Here is a 20,961-nt window from a genome sequence, read left to right on the forward strand (position 1 = left end):
GTGTACGTGTGTGAGTGTGTGTTTGTGTTGTGTCGGTATGTGTGTGTGTGTGTGTGTGTTTCATGTGTGGGGTTTTTGTGTGGGAGTGTCAATGTTGTGTGTGTGAGTGAGTGTGTACACTATTTAGTGTGCATATATAGTCTAGTGAGTGTGTACACTATTTAGTGTGCATATATAGTCTAGTGAGTGTGCGTAGGATCAGTGCAAGTGCAGATATTCCGGGAAACCATTAATGAACTATTTAGCAGTCTTATGGCTATTTAGCAGCTTGGGGGTAGAAGCTGTCTCGGCGCATGTTGGTCTGAAAGCTAATTCTCCAGTACCATTTGTAGGACATTAGCGGAGTGAACAGTGGCTTGGGTGGCTGGAGTCTTTGGCAATTTTTCAGGCCTTCCTCTGACACCGCCTGGTATAGAGGTCCTGGATGGCAAGGAGCTCAGCCCCAGTGATGTACTGGGCAGTCCACACCACCCTCTGTAGCGTTTTTCAGGTCAAGGAATTTGCCATACCAAGCAGTGATGCAGCCAGTCAAGATGATCTCGATGGTGCATCTGTAGACATTTTTGAGGATCCGAGGGCCCACGCCAAATCTTTTCAGCCTCCTGAGGGGAGAGAGGCACTACCGTGTCCTCTTCACGACTGTGCGGGTGTGTGTGGACCATGTTAAGGCCTTAGTGATGTTGACGCCAAGGAACTTGAAGCTCTCGACACGCTCCACTACATCACCGTCGATGTGGATGGGGGCGTACTCTCCCCTCTTTTCTCCTGTAGTCCGCGATCAGCTCCTTGGTTTTACGGATGTTGAGGGAGAGGTGTTGACCTGGCACCACACTGCTAAGTCTCTGACCTCCTCCCTGTAGGCTGTCTCATCAGGGAAAGAGATAGAGAGAGAGAAAGAGAGACAGTAAGAGAGATAGAAAGAGAGACCGAAAGAGAGACAGAAAGAGAGATAGAAAGAGAGACAGAAAGAGAGACAGAGTAAGAGATAGCGAGAGAGATAGAAAGAGAGACAGAAAGAGAGATAGAAAGAGAGATAGAAAGAGAGATAGAAAGAGAGACCGAAAGAGAGACAGAAAGAGATAGCGAGAGAGATAGAAAGAGAGACAGAAAGAGAGATAGAAAGAGAGACAGAAAGAGAGATAGAAAGAGAGACAGAAAGAGAGATAGAAAGAGAGACAGAAAGAGAGACAGAGAGAGAGATAGCGAGAGAGACAGAAAGAGAGACAGAGAGAGATAGCGAGAGAGATAGAAAGAGAGAGAAAGAGAGACAGAAATAGAGACAAAGAGCGAGAGAGAGAAAGAGAGACAGAAAGAGAGATAAAAAGAGAGATAGAGAGAGAATGCCCTGTGTGGGCTGGTTGGGGGGTTTCATTCCTGGAAGTCACTGTGTAAGTGACATTTCAGTGTGAAGACACACGGCATAGGGTTGAGAAGATTTAATGAGAGTGACTTTTTGGTCTCCCTCCTCCACTACTGGAGGGAATAACCTTTACAACTCCCCCCTGACAACGATCCCTCAAGATACTGAATATTGGTTGTCCTCTCATATCAAGGGATAAAAAAGATGGATCTGAAGAAATCCAGACAGCAACCTTACATTTTGCCACACATAGCAGGAGACACATTAAATGAACCTTAGACTTCAAAAACAGGTTGGGCAATGTAAGTTCAAACGCAGAGAGCTTTGGTATTGATTCCATTGTCTTTTGTCGAGAACAGTTGAGAGCCCATTTCCAGCCATTTCAGGATAAAGGCCTTGAATAAACAACTGATAGTGGGACCCTCTGTATGTGTTTACAACCAGTGTTTGACCTCGGACTGAAATAGGTGCTGGTACTGTACTCATTTTGGGTGCCGGTACTGTTTGTATTTAGGTGCAGGAACTCCACAGTACTTGTATTCTATAAGAGGAACAGAAACAGTAGAACATTAAGAGGTGCCGGTACTCAGCTCCGGTGAGCTCCTGCCCAAGTCAAGCACTGTTTATAGCAATGCACTGTGGGTCAAAGAACATTCAGGTCCAAGAGAAAACAAATATTAGTACAAATATATATAATATAGAATTGCATGGTGAAATCCAATTGATCGAATTGGATTTAAACCCAATACAATCACTTAAATAACATATAGCTCAAATGAAATGATGGATAATTTACTGTACATTTCTCAAGCCCACAATAGAATATATCGGTATCATTCCCAGCCTGCCATTCCCAGCCTGCCAGGAGTTAGCTATTTATGCTCCTGTGGAGCTGAGGCCCTGCTGCACCGAGCTAGCCTGACGACTCACACTAAATTCTTCCACTGCTCTGCCGCTCGCTGCATATTTAGTACTGAGACTGCCATCATTGAAGTCGTTCGTTGTGAGGAGGGGCACAAGGGGCATTGTACAAAACAAAGTCATCAGCGATTGGATCGTATCAAAGACAGCCCCGAATGTGTTCACACTCGGTGAAGGGTCGGGGAGGTACTCAGATCCGGACTCATTGCGGAGAAGAAACTAACGGCCGTGGGCGTGGTGTGGCGTTTGGCTGGAGCAAGGAGTCTGGGTAACCAGGCAAGCACTGAGCTGATTTATGGGCTAATTTAGATGGAATGCTTGTGACACAAAGCATAGGGAGCCTGCTCCCACACTGCTCCTGGGCTGGCCCATTTGACCGATGTGAATGACCGCTCTGGAAATCTAGGGTTTTCTCTACATAAAACCCAGCGCAGCGTGAAAGACATTGTCCACTAAGCACAAGGAGAGCTGTAATAAAACACTTCCCTCTCTAACAGGGTGCATAGATGACTCTCTAGAACCTCCAGCTCTATAACCCGAGTCCTTGCAGCTCCAGAGGTAGACGTGTACAGTATAGCGCGTGTGTGGCCTTCTTCAGCCATCATCCTATCATCCTTTATAATGAGAGTCCATTAGCATGTCCATCTGCTCTGTTTGAGACAGTGGACAGTGAAAGGTGGGTATTTTAATGACTGTCCTTCCCGTTATCACATGAAGAGATGATGGAGTCGACTCCAGCACTCTGTCTCTCACAGTTACACTGCACGGGACATTGTTACGCATTCTAGTCAAGGCCAGATTCACTGAATCTTGTAAAAGAAGATAAAGAGATACACACACACACACGCACCCACTCACGTACACTCTCTCTTTCACACACAGACACACTCACACACACACACACACACACAGTTTTCTAACTGTTTTTCCCTACACACATTAACTTTCATGTGTACCCACTCACACGAAAATGTACATACATATATACGAACAAACATACACAAGAACAGTGATGAATACCTCAAAAGACACGGGACTGCTGAACTGAAGTGTGTGATTGACAGCTGAGATTACAGACTGGTGACTCCAGGTAGTCGACTGCTATTCAATTTCTTCCTCACTGTTTACTCTGGGAAAATTGGGAAATAACAGCGCTGCCACACTCAAGAAGTCTCACCTTTATTATGGAAATCAACAACACTTCGCTAGCGGTGCCACTCAGCCCATGCATATAGTCCCCAAACCACCTCCCCTTCCCTCACTCTTAACACAAACCACTGCACTTTTCACCAACCTGAAATTGGGTTCATTCTGAATATGTACACAGCTAGTGAGGAGTGTATACATATTGAAAGATAGAATGGAATAAATGCATCTGCTTGGAGGCCCAGCCTAGGTTACAAACCACATATATACATTATGAACAGACACAGCAACCATAACATGGTGGAACTGTGTTCAGCCGTGTGTGAAGCAGCCCAGGCATTGTACTTTAGCTGAACTGGGGCTGAGTCCCAAATGGCACCCTATTCCCTTTATAGTACACTTATTTTAACCAGGGCCATGGTCAAAATAAGAGCACTATAAAGGGAATAGGGTGCTATTTGAAACGCAGCCTGGGACTAGGATATTACTGCAGCAGGAGCACACTACTTCCTGTAGAGGAGGGGTGAATTATGTATGTTTGGATACTGTATGCCTGGAATGGGACAGGGACTACGCTAGAGTGGTTTGTGGGCCCCATGTGGAATGGGATACCTGCATATTCAGTAGAAATGGCTGTGGTGATGGTCTCTAGCTTGTGCTAAACTTAACTAAACTCCACATGCCTTGGTTAATATGTGGCCTAGTCAATCTGAAGATCTCGCTGTCAAAGGAAGATCAGTCAGTAAGAGGGAGAGTCAGAGGGCGGTGAACTGTGAACAAAGCAGCCTGCCAAAGGTAATTGAGGGGGAGAATCCACACGAAGAGGGGATGTGATGTACTGTATATTCTCATCTGTGTTTAACAGTAACAGACTCCTAGAGAGAGAGAGAGAGAGAGAGAGAGAGAGAGAGAGAGAGAGAGAGAGAGAGAGAGAGAGAGAGAGAGAGAGAGAGAGAGAGAGAGAGAGAGAGAGAGAGAGAGAGAGAGAGAGAGAGAGAGACGGATGTAACAGTAACACCACTCACATGTAGCGCAGGTGGGGGTTCTGGGAGAAGGCTCTGGCCTGGATACCGCGCAGGTTGCCGTTCATGATCGTTCTGGAAGAGACACACAGTGTCACAGAATGTAAGGCATGTAATACACTACCAGTCAACAGTTTGGACACACCTACTCATTCAAAGGTTTTTCTTTATTTTTACTGTTCACTGTGTGAATCAGGGCTTCATTGTTGAATTGCTGCAAAGAAACCATTACTAAAGGACACCAATAAGAAGAAGAGATTTGCTTGGGCCAAGAAACCCGAGCAATGGACATTAGACCGGTGGAAATCTGTTCTTTGGTTGGATGAGTCCAAATTTGAGATTTTTGGTTCCAACTGCTGTGTCTTTGTGAGAGTAAGTGAATGGATGATTTCCGCATGTGTGGTTCCTACTGTAAAGCATGGAGGAGGAGGTGTGATGGTGTGGGGGTGATTTGCTGGTACAGTGTCTGTGATTTATTTAGAATTCAAGGCACACCTAACCAGCATGTCTACCACAGCATTCTGCAGCGATACGCCATCCCACCTGGTTTGCGCTTAGTGGGACTATCATTTGTTTTTCAACAGGACAATGACGCAGCACACCTTCAGGCTGTGTAAAGGCTATTTGACCAAGCAGGAGAGTGATGTAGTGCTGCATCAGATGACCTGGCCTCCACAATCACCCGACCTCAACTTAATTGAGATGGTTTGGGATGAGTTGGACTGCAGAGTGAACGAAAAGCAGCCAACAAATGCTCAGCATATGTGTGAACTCCTTCAAGATTGTTGGAAAAGCATTCCAGGTGAAGCTGGTTGAGAGAATGCCAAGAGTGTGCAAAGCTGTCATCAAGGCAAAGGGTGGCTACTTCGGAGAAAGTAAAACATTAAATATATTTTGATTTGTTGAAAACTTTTTGGGTTACAACATGATTCCATATGTGTTATGTCATAGTTTTGATGTCTACAATTTGATTACTCTACAATGTGGAAAATGGTAAAAAATTAAGAAAAACCCTTGAATGAGTATGTGTGTCCAAACTTTTGAATGGTAGTTTATATATTACTGTCAGATACTCACATGGAAATAAGTACACACAGGCAATAGGTTATTATTGTTGATACTGAAAGACACCTCCTCCTACGTTTACGGATAAATTAAGCATAAGGGGAAATAAAATGCTATTCCATAATTAAAACCACCAACACAGTCCTGACAGTGTGTCCATGGAAACCAGGGTTGCACAGTGTTTGTGTGGCTCTACCCACACTAAGGAGTAGGCACACAGGTCGCACAAACGTCACAGAAACTGCAATTGTCTGCTGATTGGTCGGAGATAGGTTCTCATGAATTCCTCATTTGCAGTTAAAAACCGGCTGTGATAGCAGTGCACTGGAAACATGTAAAGGAGTTTCTTTTAAACGTGGCTCGCAACCGGCAACGTTTGGGGTAAATAGGGAGGCATTCTAAAAGTCATCTAATCTTATCTTCCGGCCCGTCGCCCCTGCTCCTCTCCCTCCTCATGGGGCATCATTACGATCAGGATAGTATCAAGAGCCTGCATCTTCTCTCTCGCTCCTCAGCTAGCTTCACAAGGAGCTAAGATCAATTATGTATATTGAATCCATTTTTATCATGGGCATCTGCAAGCTGTTTATTTGCTCTGAACACGCGTCTCTTTTCATTAGAATCCATCTGAGAGAATGATTACATCAGAACAGTCCTGATGGCATCACACTGTGTAGCTAACACTGATGTGTAACTGTAACACTGGGTGTATGGTAAGCCAAATGTACATGTTAAGACAAGTATTCCGCCATATTGAATTTGGCTTAAACAAGGGCAGCCCAGTGGGGAATACAATGTGGTCAAGGTCAGACACATAAGGACCTGGGAGTGAAGACAGCCAACGCAGACGTGTCACGTGTCCCCCTGTTGCTTGTACTCAAATATTAAAATTAATCATCGAGGTGGGCTGGCTGAGGCTCTAAGGCCCATGAGGCTGACCCAATGTGGGCCCAGAGTAGCTCCTGCTCTGGCACTGCCTGGGCTGCTCACTCTCTGGTGAGTCATCCAAATCACCTGGCCCTGAACTGCTGTGGAGGAGACGGAGGGGAGGTAGGGGAAGGGAGGGAGGGAGACAGCAGAGGAGCCAGGGCCCACTCCAGGTGAGCCTGATGCTAATGAGAGGAGCTGTTAATCAGCCCTGTTCAAGTGCTCTGGGTCTCCCCTAATAGGACCAGTGGTTACATTGGAGGAGACTAGAGGAGACTGGAGGAGACTAGGGGAGACTGGAGGAGACTAGGGGAGACTGTGGGAGGCTGGGGTAGACTGGAGACTAGAGGAGACTGCAGGAGACTAGGGGAGACTGGGGGAGGCTGTGGTAGACTGGAGGAGGCTAGGGGAGGCTGGGGGAGGCTAGGGGAGACTGGGGGAAACTATTAGATGCTCATGCAGAGTGGGGGGACGGAGAAAGACTGGGGGCCGGGCGAGACTGGAGGAGACTGGGGGGACTGGAGGAGACTAGAAGAGACTGGAGGAGACTGGAGGAGACTGGGATGACTGGAGGAGACTGGGATGACTGGAGGAGACTGGTGATACTGCAGGAGTGGAGGAGACTGGGGGCCGGGCGAAACTGGGGACCGGACAAGACTGGAGGAGACTGGAGGAGCCTGGAGGAGACAGGAGGAGACTGGAGGAGAGGATGAGACTGGGGAGACTGGAGGAGACTGGAGGAGAATGGGGAGACTGGAGGAAACTGGTGATACTGCAGGAGACTGGAGGAGACTGGGGGCCGGGCGAGACTGGGGACCGGACAAGACTGGAGGAGACTGGAGGAAGCTGGAGGAGACAGGAGGAGACTGGGGAGACTGGAGGAGAATGGGGAGACGGGAGTAGACTGGAGGAGACTGAGGACTGGAAGAGACTGGAGGAATCTGGGGGCTGGAGAAGACTGGGGAGTCGGGAAGGAGACTGGAGGAGACTTGGGAGACTGGAGGAGACCGGAGGAGCCTAGGTAGACTGAGGAAAACTGGGGAAGACTGAAGGAGACTAGAGGAGACGGTGGAGACTTTAGGAGACTGGGACGACAGGAGGAGACTGGGGGCTGGAGGATGCTTGAAGATACTGGAGGAGATTGGGGCTTGGAGGAGACTGGGAGACTGGAGAAACTGGAGACTGGAGGAGACTGGAGGAGACTGGAAAAACTGGAGGAGACTGGAGGAGACTGGAGGAAACTGGGGCAGAATGGGGGCCAAGCAAGACTGGGGACCGGGCGAGACTGGAGGAGACTGGAGGAGCCTGGAGGAGACTGGAGTAGACTGGAGTTGACTGGAGGAGCCTGGGACTGAGGAGACTGGAGAAGACGGGAGAAGACTGGGGAGAATGGAGGAGACTGGAGGAGACTGGGGAGACTGGAGGAGACTGGAGTAGACTGGAGTTGACTGGAGGAGCCTGGGACTGAGGAGACTGGAGAAGACGGGAGAAGACTGGGGAGAATGGAGGAGACTGGAGGAGACTGGGGAGACTGGAGGAGACTGGAGTAGACTGGAGTTGACTGGAGGAGCCTGGGACTGAGGACACTAGAGAAGATGGGAGAAGACTGGGGAGAATGGAGGAGACTGGAGGAGATTGGGGAGACTGGAGGAGCCTGGGGGCAGGGCGAGACTGAGGAGCGGGCGAAACTGGAGGAGCCTGAGAGACTGGAGGAAACTGGAGGGACTGGAGGAGGCAGGGGAGACGGGAGGAGACAGGAGGAGACTAGGGAGACTGGTGGAGACTGGAGCCTGGGTATACTGAGGGAGACTGGGGAAGACTGGAGGAGACTAGAGGAGACTGTGGAGACTTTAGGAGAATGGGGAGACTGGGACGACAGGAGGAGACTGGGGGCTGGAGGTTGCTGGAAGAGACTGGAGGAGATTGGGGCTTGGAGGAGACTGGGGAGAATGGAGGAGACTGAAAGAGACTGGAGAAACTGGAGGAGAATGGGGGCCAGGCGAGACTGGGGACCGGGTGAGACTGGAAGAGACTGGAGCAGACTGGAGGAGCCTGGGACTGAGGAGACTGGAGGAGTGGGGAGAAAACTGGGGAGAATGGAGGAGACTAGAGGAGACTGGGGGCAGGGCGAGACTGAGGAGCGGGCGAGACTGGAAGAGCCTGGGGAGACTGGAGGAGCCTGGGGGCAGGGCGAGACTGAGGAGCGGACGAGACTGGAGGAGCCTGAGAGACTTTAGGAGAATGGGGAGACTGGGACGACAGGAGGAGACTGGGGGCTGGAGGTTGCTGGAAGAGACTGGAGGAGATTGGGGCTTGGAGGAGACTGGGGAGAATGGAGCAGACTGGAGGAGCCTGGGACTGAGGAGACTGGAGGAGTGGGGAGAAAACTGGGGAGAATGGAGGAGACTGGAGGAGACTGGGGGCAGGGCGAGACTGAGGAGCGGGCGAGACTGGAGGAGCCTGGGAGACTGGAGGAGACTGGGAAAGAGACTACAGGATACCATTTCCATCCCAGAGGGGAGTCTTGCCCACAGGTCCAGAGAGACCAGGATGGCTGAGGGTGGGTAGACATGGGGGGAAGGAATCAGATTTTTACTGATAATTTACTGTATAGGATGGTTTGGCCAGGGGGGTTTAGGGAAAGGGAAAGGGGACCTAATTAAATGTCCTGGCTGCTATTCCAGCGTCATTTGATCAGTGTAAAATGGGCCGTAGGGAGGTGCTGTTGTTTGAGGCAGGCCGCAGTGCATTAAAATAAACATGCCTGCAATATAAGCCACCGCTAGTAGTCAATAGTACTGATGGAGTATGTGTGCCCACCAGACCAGGTGCCATGTCACTATGTGTTGGGTTAGGTGGGTCATTGTATTACATTAAATATGTCTTGCATATACAGATAGGATCTTAATTTGAGCAAGTTTGCTACATCAGGAAAATAATTCTGCAGCAACAGGAAATTTGAAATATTATGTAGATTATAATTCATGGACATTTTAATAGGGGTTGATACACTACATGACTAAAAGTATGTGGACACCTGCTCGTCGAAACATCTCATTCCAAAATCATGGGCATTAATATGAAGTTGGTCCCCCCTTCACTGCTATAACAGCCTCCACTTTGAACTTGCTTCCATTTAGCCACAAGAGCATTACTGAGGTCGAGCAGTGATGTTGGGTGATGTTCCAATTAATCCCAAAGGTGTTCGATGGGGTTAAGGTCAGAGGTCGTTGCAGGCCAGTCAAGTTCTTCCACACCGATCTCAACAAACCATTTCTGTATGGACCTCACTTTGTGCAAGGGGGTATTGTCATGCTGAAACAAGAAAGGGCCTTCCCAAACTGTTGCCACAAATTTGGAAGCACAGAATTGTCTACAATGTCATTGAATGCTATAGCGTTAAAATTTCCCTTCACTGGAACTAAGGGGCCTAGCCCGAACCATGAAAAACAGCACAGACCCTTATTCCTTCTCCACCAAACTTTACAGTTGGCCCTATGCATTGGGGCAGGTAGCGTTTTCCTGGCAACCGCCAAACCCAGATGTGTCCATCGGACTGCCAGACGGTGAAGCGTGATTCATCACTCCAGATAATGCATTTCCACTGCTTCAGAGTCCAATGGCGGCAAGCTTTACACCACTCATGGTGATCTTAGGCTTGTGTGCGGCTGCTCGGCCATGGAAACCCACTTCATGATGCTCCCGACGAAGTTCTTGCGCTGACCTTTCTTCCAGTGGTAGTTTGTAACTTGGTAGTGAGAAATTTGACGAACTGACTTGTTGGAAAGGTGCCACCCTATGACAGTGACACATTGAAAGTCACTGAGCTCTTCAGTATGGGCCATTGTACTGCCAATGTATGTCTAAGAAGATTACATTGCTGTGTGCTCGATTTTATTTACCTGTCAGCAACGGGTGTGGCTGAAATAGCCGAATCCACTAATTTGAAGGGGTGTCCACATACTTTTGTATGTATAGTGTACATGTTTTGTTAGTGCAAATCAAGTCAGAAATGTCAAAGTGTAAATTAAAAACTTTAGAATCCTTTTAAAGAATCAAATGCACTACAAGTTTGCATTTCCTGCTGTGCAGGAAAGGTCTCTGCAACAAAAGAGTGATCAAATTAAGATCCTACATCTGTAGCATGTTCAGGTCAGGATGACACAGCCCCATGGTCTCACAGCTATATGGTATGCTTTCATGGCTAGAGCAACAGTGGGCTCTGCAGAAAACACACATCAGTGGTTTATTAATGAGGTGTGCTTCTCCCCAAGTTGACACTCACAGTCTCTGAAGTCCAGTGTACAGCTCCATGTCCACATCCTTCAGGGTCTGCAGGCCAGTCCAGTTCTCAATGTGTCTGAGACATAAAAGGGAAAGAACAGAAGACAGTCAGTAAAAGCAATTTTAAATATGTTTTGTTCCGTTGGTTTACGCATTTGAGTTTGGTTTTCCCTCGTAAGAAGGTCTACAATTCAGTTCAGTTGTGAACTTCATGTTTTTAGTCAGTCCCATCTGAGGACACTACAAGGCAAAACTGAACATTAATAGTAGTTTAGTCAAGATATGTGGGATACACTGTCTGGTAGAATAATTTTTTCGTGGATGTCCCCAAGTACGAGCACATTCACATGATTTACTGCTGGCTTAAATTATCTACAATGCAATTACATCCTGCGTAATGAGGGGACGTTTAATGAAAGCGAATTGCTGGAGGTCCCCGGAGTGTCTCCACAACACTGAACTAAAATCACTCTGGGTGCTCCATGCTGACTATTGCTGCTCTTGAACTGTACTAAAACTGACACTCAGCATTATTCTGGTAAGAGACATCCCCAAGAGCTGCGTGTTACCTTTGGGCCTGTTGAAATTGCAATACCACATTGTTTATGTATTGTGGGCACTTAGCTTTGTAAGACTCCAAATGAGTTCACGTTTTAAAGATTCACCACAGTGCCATGTCTCAAATTCGATCTGTCTCTTACTTCTCTCACTTCACTCTCTCTTCCATTACCTCGCTCTCATCTACCTGCTCAATCGGGCTGACTTTCATCCTTTCTTTTAACAGACACTCTTTTTAATAGATTTTTACACATTTGACACATTTTCACACAACAAGCACACCACACACATCCACCAGCACTCAAGCAGGAACAACATGCATTGCTGATCTCTGAGCCCAGGAAATTACATCCAGCCTCCATCTGTTACTAGCAACAGGTTTTGAAATTGTCTTAAAATATTTACATCAGCCATTCACATTTACCTGGGCCCATCTCCCTCTCTGGTCTGTTTATAATCAGTGCAGCATTCCATTGGTTCAGAGCAGGAAGACCATTCTAATCTCCCTGCTTCTCTTTCCATGTGATGCGTACATGTGGAACGACATCCTGGGCAGCTGCTGAGAAATGCTTTAGAACTCATCCTGATTGGTTAGCATGCATGGCCAGGCCCATGAATATGAGAGAGATCCGATGGCAGGTGAGATGTGAAATCTTGTCCAGGTGGCAGAGAGGTTATGTGCACAGTCAGGGCCACATGAGGCTAACGCTGGACCCATATATACTGGACAGTATAGCTGACCTGAGACTAGAAGCTGATGTGGGTGATCTCCACTGAAATCGTGCATGTGTACTAGATGTAGGCTACAGTATGTATTATGTAAACCACATTATGTACTGGGTGGTTCAAGCCCTGAATGCTGATTGGCTGACAGCCGTGGTATATTAGACCGTATACCACGGGTAAGACAAAACATGCATTTTTACTGCTCTAATTACGTGGGTAACCAGTTTAAAATAGCAATAAGGCACCTCGTGGGTTTGTGATATCCTCTACGGGATCGGTGTCCTCCCCACAGGACGGTTGAGCTAACGTGCGCTAATGTGATTAGCATGACGTTTAAGTATATAATGCATAAAGTCACACATTCATTTATACAAATGCATATATACTGTGTATCTTAACTGATGGACATTAAAACAGATACAATCTTAGTAAAGGAGAATATAAAAGAGATCAAATGTAGTGGAGAGTTAACATAGAAAATTACTGTGGCAATCCATTTGACATCCCCACTTGCTCAAAATGCAAATGTTTAAGACAGTGTGAGGTACAACAGCTATGCGCAAATTTAGAAGAAAAATACGTTATCATCTTATATTCATGGGTGTTTTTCTGGCAATTCATGGTAAAGACAAAATATTAAGACTATCCTGCTCACATCTTGGTAAAACAGTGTTATGTAACCTAGCAACTCTGCTTTCCAGAGCAGTAAAGTGGGTCGTCGTTTGGAGAAGCAATGCAGAACAACAAATCCCTCGACAGAGGAACTATGGACACGCCATGTAAAACAAAACCAAAAGCTTTAGGACAATAAATATCTAGATGACGAAGGACAAAGAGAGGCAGACAACCGAGGAGAAGGAAAATCGCCTCACACGGACCAGAACCAATCAATACCCACAGAGATTAAAATCATAAGTAAAAAATTAAAGTGGGAACGCTGGCTGATTGGCTGAGCTCATGTTAGACTCAGAATGAGGCCTGTCCTCCAGGGCCTAACTGAGTGATTGACTAATTGACTGATTGATCGATTCATCAATTGGCTGTCTAAACAGGCTATAATGAGTCTGCATGGGGCTCCAGAGAGGGAGTGGCCAGAGAGCTCAATGCAGAGGCAGAGAAGGCTATTAACATAAACCTACTGTACAGACAGCATAAAGTACCTCCTATCTTAGAATAGAATCTGTGCGGAGCGCAGTGTACCTCCTGTCTGACAATCATTGTGGAGCGCAGTGTACCTCCTGTCTTACAATCATTGTGGAGCGCAGTGTACCTCCTGTCTGACAATCATTGTGGAGGGGAGTGTACCTCCTGTCTGACAATCATTGTGGAGTGGAATGTACCTCCTGTCTGACAATCATTGTGGAGCGCAGTGTACCTCCTGTCTGACAATCATTGTGGAGTGGAGTGTACCTCCTGTCTGACAATCATTGTGGAGTGGAGTGGCTCACACAGAACATTATGTGTTTATCAAACGTCAAACCAAATGTATTGTTAGTGTTAGTACAGTACAGTGCAGTACATTACAGTACAGTGCAGTACATTACAGTACAGTGCAGTACATTTCAGTACAGTACAGTACAGTGCAGTACACTACAGTACAGTGCAGTACATTACAGTACAGTGCAGTACATTACAGTGCAGTACATTACAGTACAGTGCAGTACATTACAGTGCAGTGCAGTACATTACAGTGCAGTGCAGTGCAGTGCAGTGCAGTTCAGTTCAGTACAGGAGGAGGTGCAGTGGGGGAATAATTGGGTTGATAAGTACAGAGCAGCCCTCCTCTCCTCCACCATGGTGAAAGTAGGAGCTAGTGTTAACCAGGAGCACTAGGCTGACACAGTTGGATAATGTAGGTTTTGCATATTTCCATACCAAAATCACCCCCTGTGAGCAGATTGAACACTGCTACTTATAACTTTGGATAAAAAAGCGTCCCTCACTTCAAAAATATTCAGACTAAAATCAGTCTTTGCCCCATAAATATGTAAATATTGCAGATTTTCTTTTGCAGTGTAGGCCTACCTCTGGTGCCGGGAGCCCACTGAGCAACAGCAGGAGTGAAGCACTGAACTAAGACCTGACCAGCCAAGCGCTAATGACAAAGTGAAAATTCCTCAGTTGAATACATTCTGTTTTTCTCATGCCTTATACAGTATTTATAGAATAGTGATTACTTGGATTCCTTAGGTCACCTCTTTGGAAGAACAATATAATGCGTGTTTTCTTTATTATGCTTCGCACAAGTTCAATCATTCACTCAAATGTATTTATAAAGCCCTTTTTACATCAGCAAAAGTGCTATACAGAAAGGCCGCCTAAAAACCCAAAACAGCAAATGTAATGAATGCAATTATATAAACCAATGGATCATTTATCTCTACATGGGTTAGGATTTGTAGAAAAATCTGCTTCACTATTTGCTCAAAGAGCTATCAGGTACTGCATTGTAGGGAGAGAACTCAATGCCACTGTCAATCAGTTAGGCACGACGGGGGACGTGATCCGAACCAAATGGGTGAACCGGAGAGCCTATTTCACCAAAAACGTTCTCTCCTGACAGACTTTAAAACAGTATGCTGAGGCGCCGCTGTCTGCCCCAAAGCTGCGACCCCATCTTCTGATGGTGAGGAATACAGTAACACACTCAGGCAGCATTGAATAGCTGCAGGTTTGACGGTACCACCCATTGTGACAGACTCATTTAAAGCACGGAAAAGCACAGAGCCTACGGCTTTCTGTGTGACTGGGGCGATGACCCAGCTGGAGGATGGGAATTTTACCCTCTGACTGTGGTTCAAATGGCAACATATGCCCTATATAGTGCACTACCCATACGGCTCTGGTCAAAAGTAGTGTACTAAATAGGGCAGAGGGCTCCATTTTGGATGCACTTTCTCTCCCCTGAACTTGCCAGTGGGTTAGACTCTTTCCCACTCACACTGTTGTGCTGCAAAGCCAAAAGCAAAGATACATCTGCATGAGACCCACCTACATAAGTGGAGCCAAAAAAGGATGAACAAAATAATTTCCTACCTTCTCAGAAGTTTACCTCTGCGAACACTGGAACAAACCCATTCAGTTTTATTGAGGCTGTCAGCTGACACGGATTCATTACTCCATTGTATCACCACCGCGTGAGAGAAGGGCAACATCACAACTGCCTCATCGCTTGAAATGGAATAGAAACAAATCTATACATAAATAACACAGGGGATATTTGCATCTCGCTTTTATCGCAGCACTGCAGTGTCAATTTCCTCTACATGGTTATATAGTACAGGAGCTAGTACTGCTGACTCTACAAGTCATTTAGACTACCTAACTACTATAAACACCGAAACAGTAATATCCTGATCTAACTTTGATGTGTCGTGTCACTTTAAAATTAGAATCCAGATACAATCATTTACACATCATGACCACCATGTGCCATGTGTGACTGTTAATGTGTGACTGTCATCATCCTATCAGTCTGAAGGCATGTGGGAGAGAGAGAGAGAGAGAGAGAGAGAGAGAGAGAGAGAGAGAGAGAGAGAGAGAGAGAGAGAGAGAGAGAGAGAGAGAGCATATTGAACCACTGATCAGGTGACAACCACATGACATAGAGACTCCAGTGTTAACAACTAGCAAAATCAAATACAACAGCGGTCTTCACAATTCACTGGCTTAGCAGATGCAACATATGTCTACGTAAGCTGTGCAGCCATTATTTCAGCATCTGTAACCTAACATTCACCCCAGTCCAGATCCATTGATTTGTTGATGTCTCTGTGCTGTTGAGAACGAGAACACTGTCTCCGTGTGCTTTCTCATTAGGCCTTAGTCATTGGTGATGATCGGTGGTCTGTTTGGAGGTGGCAGAACTCTCTCAGGAGGCAGCCAGTGCTGTGCTCTCCCTTCTCTCAACTCATCTAATGTATTCATCCTCATGTCACCCAGCCATGTCTTTGAATGGAGCTCTCTCTTGTGTTGTTTTGTGTCTCTTTGCAATGAAATACAATTTGCATGTGTATTATGGAATCGTTTTTACCGATTTTTTATTAGGATGGGAAAAAAACAAGAGATTCTATTCAAAGACCTTCAAAACCATACAGCTGCTACATGTGAAAACAAATGTTTCTAGCTACTATACGTGAATAAGATAGATTTTGCCATTTGAATACAAATTATATGTACGTATATGTGCAGTGTGAACCGTTAGGCTACATTTACATTTACATTTTAGTCATTTAGCAGACGCTCTTATCCAGAGCGACTTACAGTAGAGTGCATACATTTTTATTACATTTTACATACTGAGACAAGGATATCCCTACCGGCCAAACCCTCCCTAACCCGGACGACGCTATGCCAATTGTGCGTCGCCCCACGGACCTCCCGGTTGCGGCCGGCTGCGACAGAGCCTGGGCGCGAACCCAGCCCAGCCTGGGCGCGAACCCAGAGACTCTGGTGGCGCAGCTAGCACTGCGATGCAGTGCCCTAGACCACTGCGCCACCCGGGAGGGAGAGAGAGCATTACATATTGAATGTGTGGAGGGCGTTGTCATGGAAATGCAGCTTTTGTTAGAATATTAATACAGACTAATGTATATTTTAAAATGCACCAGACACATAGACATTGAGTGGTCTGTTGAATATAAAAAGCAATTTGGATTAGTTTATGCATTTTGGAAAAGGTTGAGTGAGGAATAAAGCTCCACACTCCCATTATAAAGTTACAATACCCTAGAAAACACAGAACATAGGAGTGTGTCTCTGTGACTCCACTCACAACTGCATTTTAATTACACATACAAAATAATAGTTTCTGTTCCAAAACCTAATTATGCAGTGGCATTTAATCTAAATCAACTAGGAGAAAGGAACATTTATATGCGCTCTATTTTTAGGGGCTATTCTTTATACTCAAAGTCATAATAAGTGCGAATGTTTGCAATTCTTTAATCTTACAATTAGTCTAAATAAACCCGGTATACTGTGTACTTGGTTAACTGCAGACAATTTTGGTTAAAAAAAACAACAACAGATTAGTCCACTTCAATTTTCTAATCTCTTTGAAATAATCCTGTCAGAATGTAAAGTGATAGTGTGTGCGTATGTGTAATTACCTAGCTGCATGGTTCAGGGGCCAGGACGACAGCTCTGGCCTTGATGAAGGTGTGTATAACACCCTGCTAGAATCTGATTTAACCATCCCCCATTTCTCCATCTTGGAGTCAGCATTTCTGCTAATATTTTAACTGCAGCTCTCAAAGCATCAATCAGATCAGGGTATAGCATGCTGCATGGAGCTGCTGGGTTTTCTGAAGGAACTGAAGATCACAATACTGTATCCTCCTGGCACCGGTCCAGAAGTGTTGCCCTGCCTGCATGCTGATGGCTGATGGCTGAGCTGCCACTCTACTCCGCCGCTCCTCTTAATGGAAGCAATGAAACCCAGCTTTAAGGGCTCCCATCTGGAAGCCATGATAAATAGTTTGGTGGGAGAGATGCAAGCCAAGTTTTTTTTTTCCAACATGGCTGGAGTTGTGATACGTACGGTATATGCTAGAAGTTTACAGCAGTGTGATTTAGTTGCAATGAGTTATGTACACTATATTTCTGCTTCCTCTTTGTCTCTCTTTACAAAGATTTTCATCATACAGTACTATATATATATTAATTTATGGAAATGTAAGAGAATTTCTTACTCAGCTTACTGAACTGTGTAGCTCTGCTAAATATGTATGTAGTATTTCAAGGGTTTTACGTCTCCTCTTAACCTGTCATATTGTTACTATTATGGTCTCCCAGACAAGGCAGCTAATGGTCCTTTAGGATCACAGTATTTTTCTGTGAAAAGCACAAACCCTACCACTCTTTATCTTTGGGTTTTAATAGGGTGATATATACAAGGTATAAACCTTATATAGAATAATGGACGTGGCAGTGTGGGTTTTGACAATGCCATAATTTATGACTTCAAGTAGATTTCCTGGTATCAAATTAAACATTGATGGAGATTTTTGAATGATCCTTCCTACTTCTAAGGCATAAAGTTGCTTTCAATTCATCTCTGTTTGATATACATGCATAATAAAGTATTCTTGTTTATATTATTGTTAGTAAGAGTACTCTAGATTTTTTTCTTAACCTGGAACTGGGCGTGCTATGCATCGTAAGTTCCAGCTTTATTCAGAACCTACTCCCGTTTATCTAGTATTAAAAAAGTACTAAAATAGAGAGAGTAGTCCTCTAAATTTACAAGGTGTGAAATTGCCTCAGCATGCATAGAAAGAGCTTCTAACTCTCCCTAATCCTCACACACAGACAGGGCTGTTATTCAATCAGCCAAAGCATTATTTACACTTTATTTACACCATATCAACAGTTTTACAACCGGATTTTACTATCATATCGTTTAGCTTGAATGCTTTGAGTATGTAGTAAGTTACAAGCTCACTGCTGAAACAATAATACAAGGACCTCAGACAGTGTTTGGGGGGCACAAGTCAAGCAAAGAATCACTTGCATGTAAACAACACAAAAGTAGAAATAGGCAAAAGTAGAAGTAGCCATGAATGACTGTATCGGTGACCCTGAAAATAGGGTCACTTTCATGAATTCCATGACCAGGTTATAGCCTATCAATGTGCCAGTTTTGCCAGCTGGTGGAATATATAGTGACATTACAAATGCACTCATTGAACATACAACTTCAAACTCCTCCACAGCTGCTGTATGCTGTGGCAGGGATAAAATCAAATCCATTTTTTTTGTCACATGCGCCGACTACAACAGGTGTAATCCTTACAGTGAAATACTTACTTACAAGCCCTTAACCAACAATGCAGTTTTAAGAAAAAAATACCTAAAGAAATAAAAAAAATACAAATTTGGACCTAGAGTTGGTTATCCGGTACCGCTTGCCGTGCGTTAGCAGAGAGAACAGTCTACTGTATGACTAGGGTGGCTGGAGTCTTTGACAATTTTTAGGGCCTTTCTCTGTCAACCTGCCTGGTATAGAGGTCCTGGATGGCAGGAAGCTTGGCCCCAGTGACGTACTGGGCCGTACGCACAACCCTCTGTAGTCCCTTGCAGTCGGAGGCCGAGCAGTTGCCATACCAGGTAGTGATGCAACCAGTCAGGATGCTCTCGATGGTGTAGCTGTAGAACCTTTTGAGGATCTATGGGACCCATGCCAAATCTTTTCAGTCTCCTGAGGGGGAATAGGTTTTGTCATGCCCTCTTCACGACTGTCTTGGTGTGCCTGGACCATGTAGGTTTGTTGGTTATGTGGACAACAAGGAACTTGAAGCTCTCAACCTGCTCCACTACAGCCCCGTCAATAAGAATGGGGGCGTGCTTGGTCCTCCTTTTCCTGTAGTCCACAATCATCTCCTTTGTCTTGATTACGTTGAGGGAGAGGTTGCTGTCCTGGCAGGTCTCTGATCTCCTCCCTATAGGCTGTCTCGTCGTTGTCGGTGATCAGGCCTACCACTGTTGTGTCATCGACAAACTTAAATGATGGTGTTGGAGTCGTGTCTGTCCATGCAGTCATGAGTGAACAGGGAGTACAGGAGGAGACTGAGCATGCATCCCTGAGGGGTCCCCGTGTTGAGGATCAGCATGGCGGATGTGTTGTTACCTACCCTTTCCACCTGGGGGCGACCCGTCAGGAAGTCCAGGATCCAGTTGCAGAGGGAGGTGTTTAGTCCCAGGGTCCTTAGCTTAGTGATTAGCTTTGAGGGCACTATGGTGTGGAACGCTGAGATATAGTCAATGAATAGAATTATCACATAGGTGTTCCTTTTGTCCAGGTGGGAAAGGGCAGTGTGGAGTGCAATAGAGATTGCATCACCTGTGGATCTTTTGGGGCAGTATGTCAATTGTGGTGGGTCTAGGGTTTCTGGGATAATGGTGTTGATGTGAGCCATGACCACTTCATGGCTACTGACGTGAGTGCTACGGGTCAGTAGTCAATTAGGCAGGTTACCTTAGTGTCCTTGAGCACAGGGACTATGGTGGTCTGCTTGAAACATGTTGGTATTACAGACTCAGAGAGGTTGAAAATGTCAGTGAAGACACTTGCAAGTTGGTCAGTGCATGCTCTGAGTACACGTCCTGGTAATCCGTCTGGCCCTGCGGCCTTGTGAATGTTGACCTGTTTAAAGGTCTTACTCACATCGGCTACGGAGAGCTTGATCACAGTCGTCCGGAACAGCTGATGCTGTCATGCGTGCTTCAGTGTTACTTGCCTCGAAGCAAGCATAGAAGTTATTTAGCTCGTCTGGTAGGCTTGTGTCACTGGGCAGCCCACGGCTGTGCTTCCCTTTGTAGTCTGTAATAGTTTGCAAGCCCTGCCACATCCGACAAGCGTCGGATCTGGTGTAGTAGGATTCAATATTAGTCCTGTATTGATGCTTTGCCTGTTTGATGGTTCGTTGGAGGGCATAGCGGGATTTCTTATAAGCTTTCGGGTTAGAGTCCCGCTCCTTGAAAGTGGCAGGTCTACCCTTTAGCTCAGTGCGGATGTTGCCTGTAATCCATGGCTTCTGGTTGGGGTATGTACGGTCACTGGGGGAATGACGTCATCGATGGACTTATTGATGAAGCCAGTGACTGATGTTGTGTACTCCTCAATGCCATTGGAAGAATCCCGGAACATATTCCAGTCTGTGCTAGCAAAACAGTCCTGTAGCTTAGTATCTGCTTCATCTGCCCACTTTCTTATTGACCGAGTCAATGGTGCTTCCTGCTTTAGTTTTTGTTTGTAAGCAGGAATCAGGAGGATAGAATTATGGTCAGATTTGCCAAATGGAGGGCGAGGGAGAGCTTTTTACATCTCTGTGTGTGGAGTAAAGGTGGTTGCACATGTAACATGCTGGTAGAAATTAGGTAAAACTGATTTGAGTTTTCCTGCATTAAAGTCCCCGGCCACCAGGAGGACGGACTCTGGGTGAACGTTTT

The 20,961-nt window shown here is 45.8% G+C and overlaps 1 protein-coding gene across 3 annotated transcripts in view; it reads right to left on the reverse strand.

Moving 5' to 3' along the window:
- Positions 1-20,961, reverse strand: part of ntrk3a (neurotrophic tyrosine kinase, receptor, type 3a) — a 240,888-nt gene that overhangs the window by 197,165 nt on the left and 22,762 nt on the right. For all 3 annotated transcript variants that reach the window (XM_039018080.1, XM_039018077.1, XM_039018079.1), the window contains exons 2-3: positions 10,727-10,801; positions 4,453-4,524 (exon numbers count right to left, since the gene is read on the reverse strand). In XM_039018080.1, coding sequence (XP_038874008.1) covers positions 4,453-4,524; positions 10,727-10,801 — 147 coding nt within the window. The remainder of the gene's footprint in view (positions 1-4,452; positions 4,525-10,726; positions 10,802-20,961) is intronic.

Source organism: Salvelinus namaycush, chromosome 21 (assembly GCF_016432855.1).
Source record: "Salvelinus namaycush isolate Seneca chromosome 21, SaNama_1.0, whole genome shotgun sequence".
Lineage (NCBI taxonomy): Eukaryota > Metazoa > Chordata > Actinopteri > Salmoniformes > Salmonidae > Salvelinus > Salvelinus namaycush.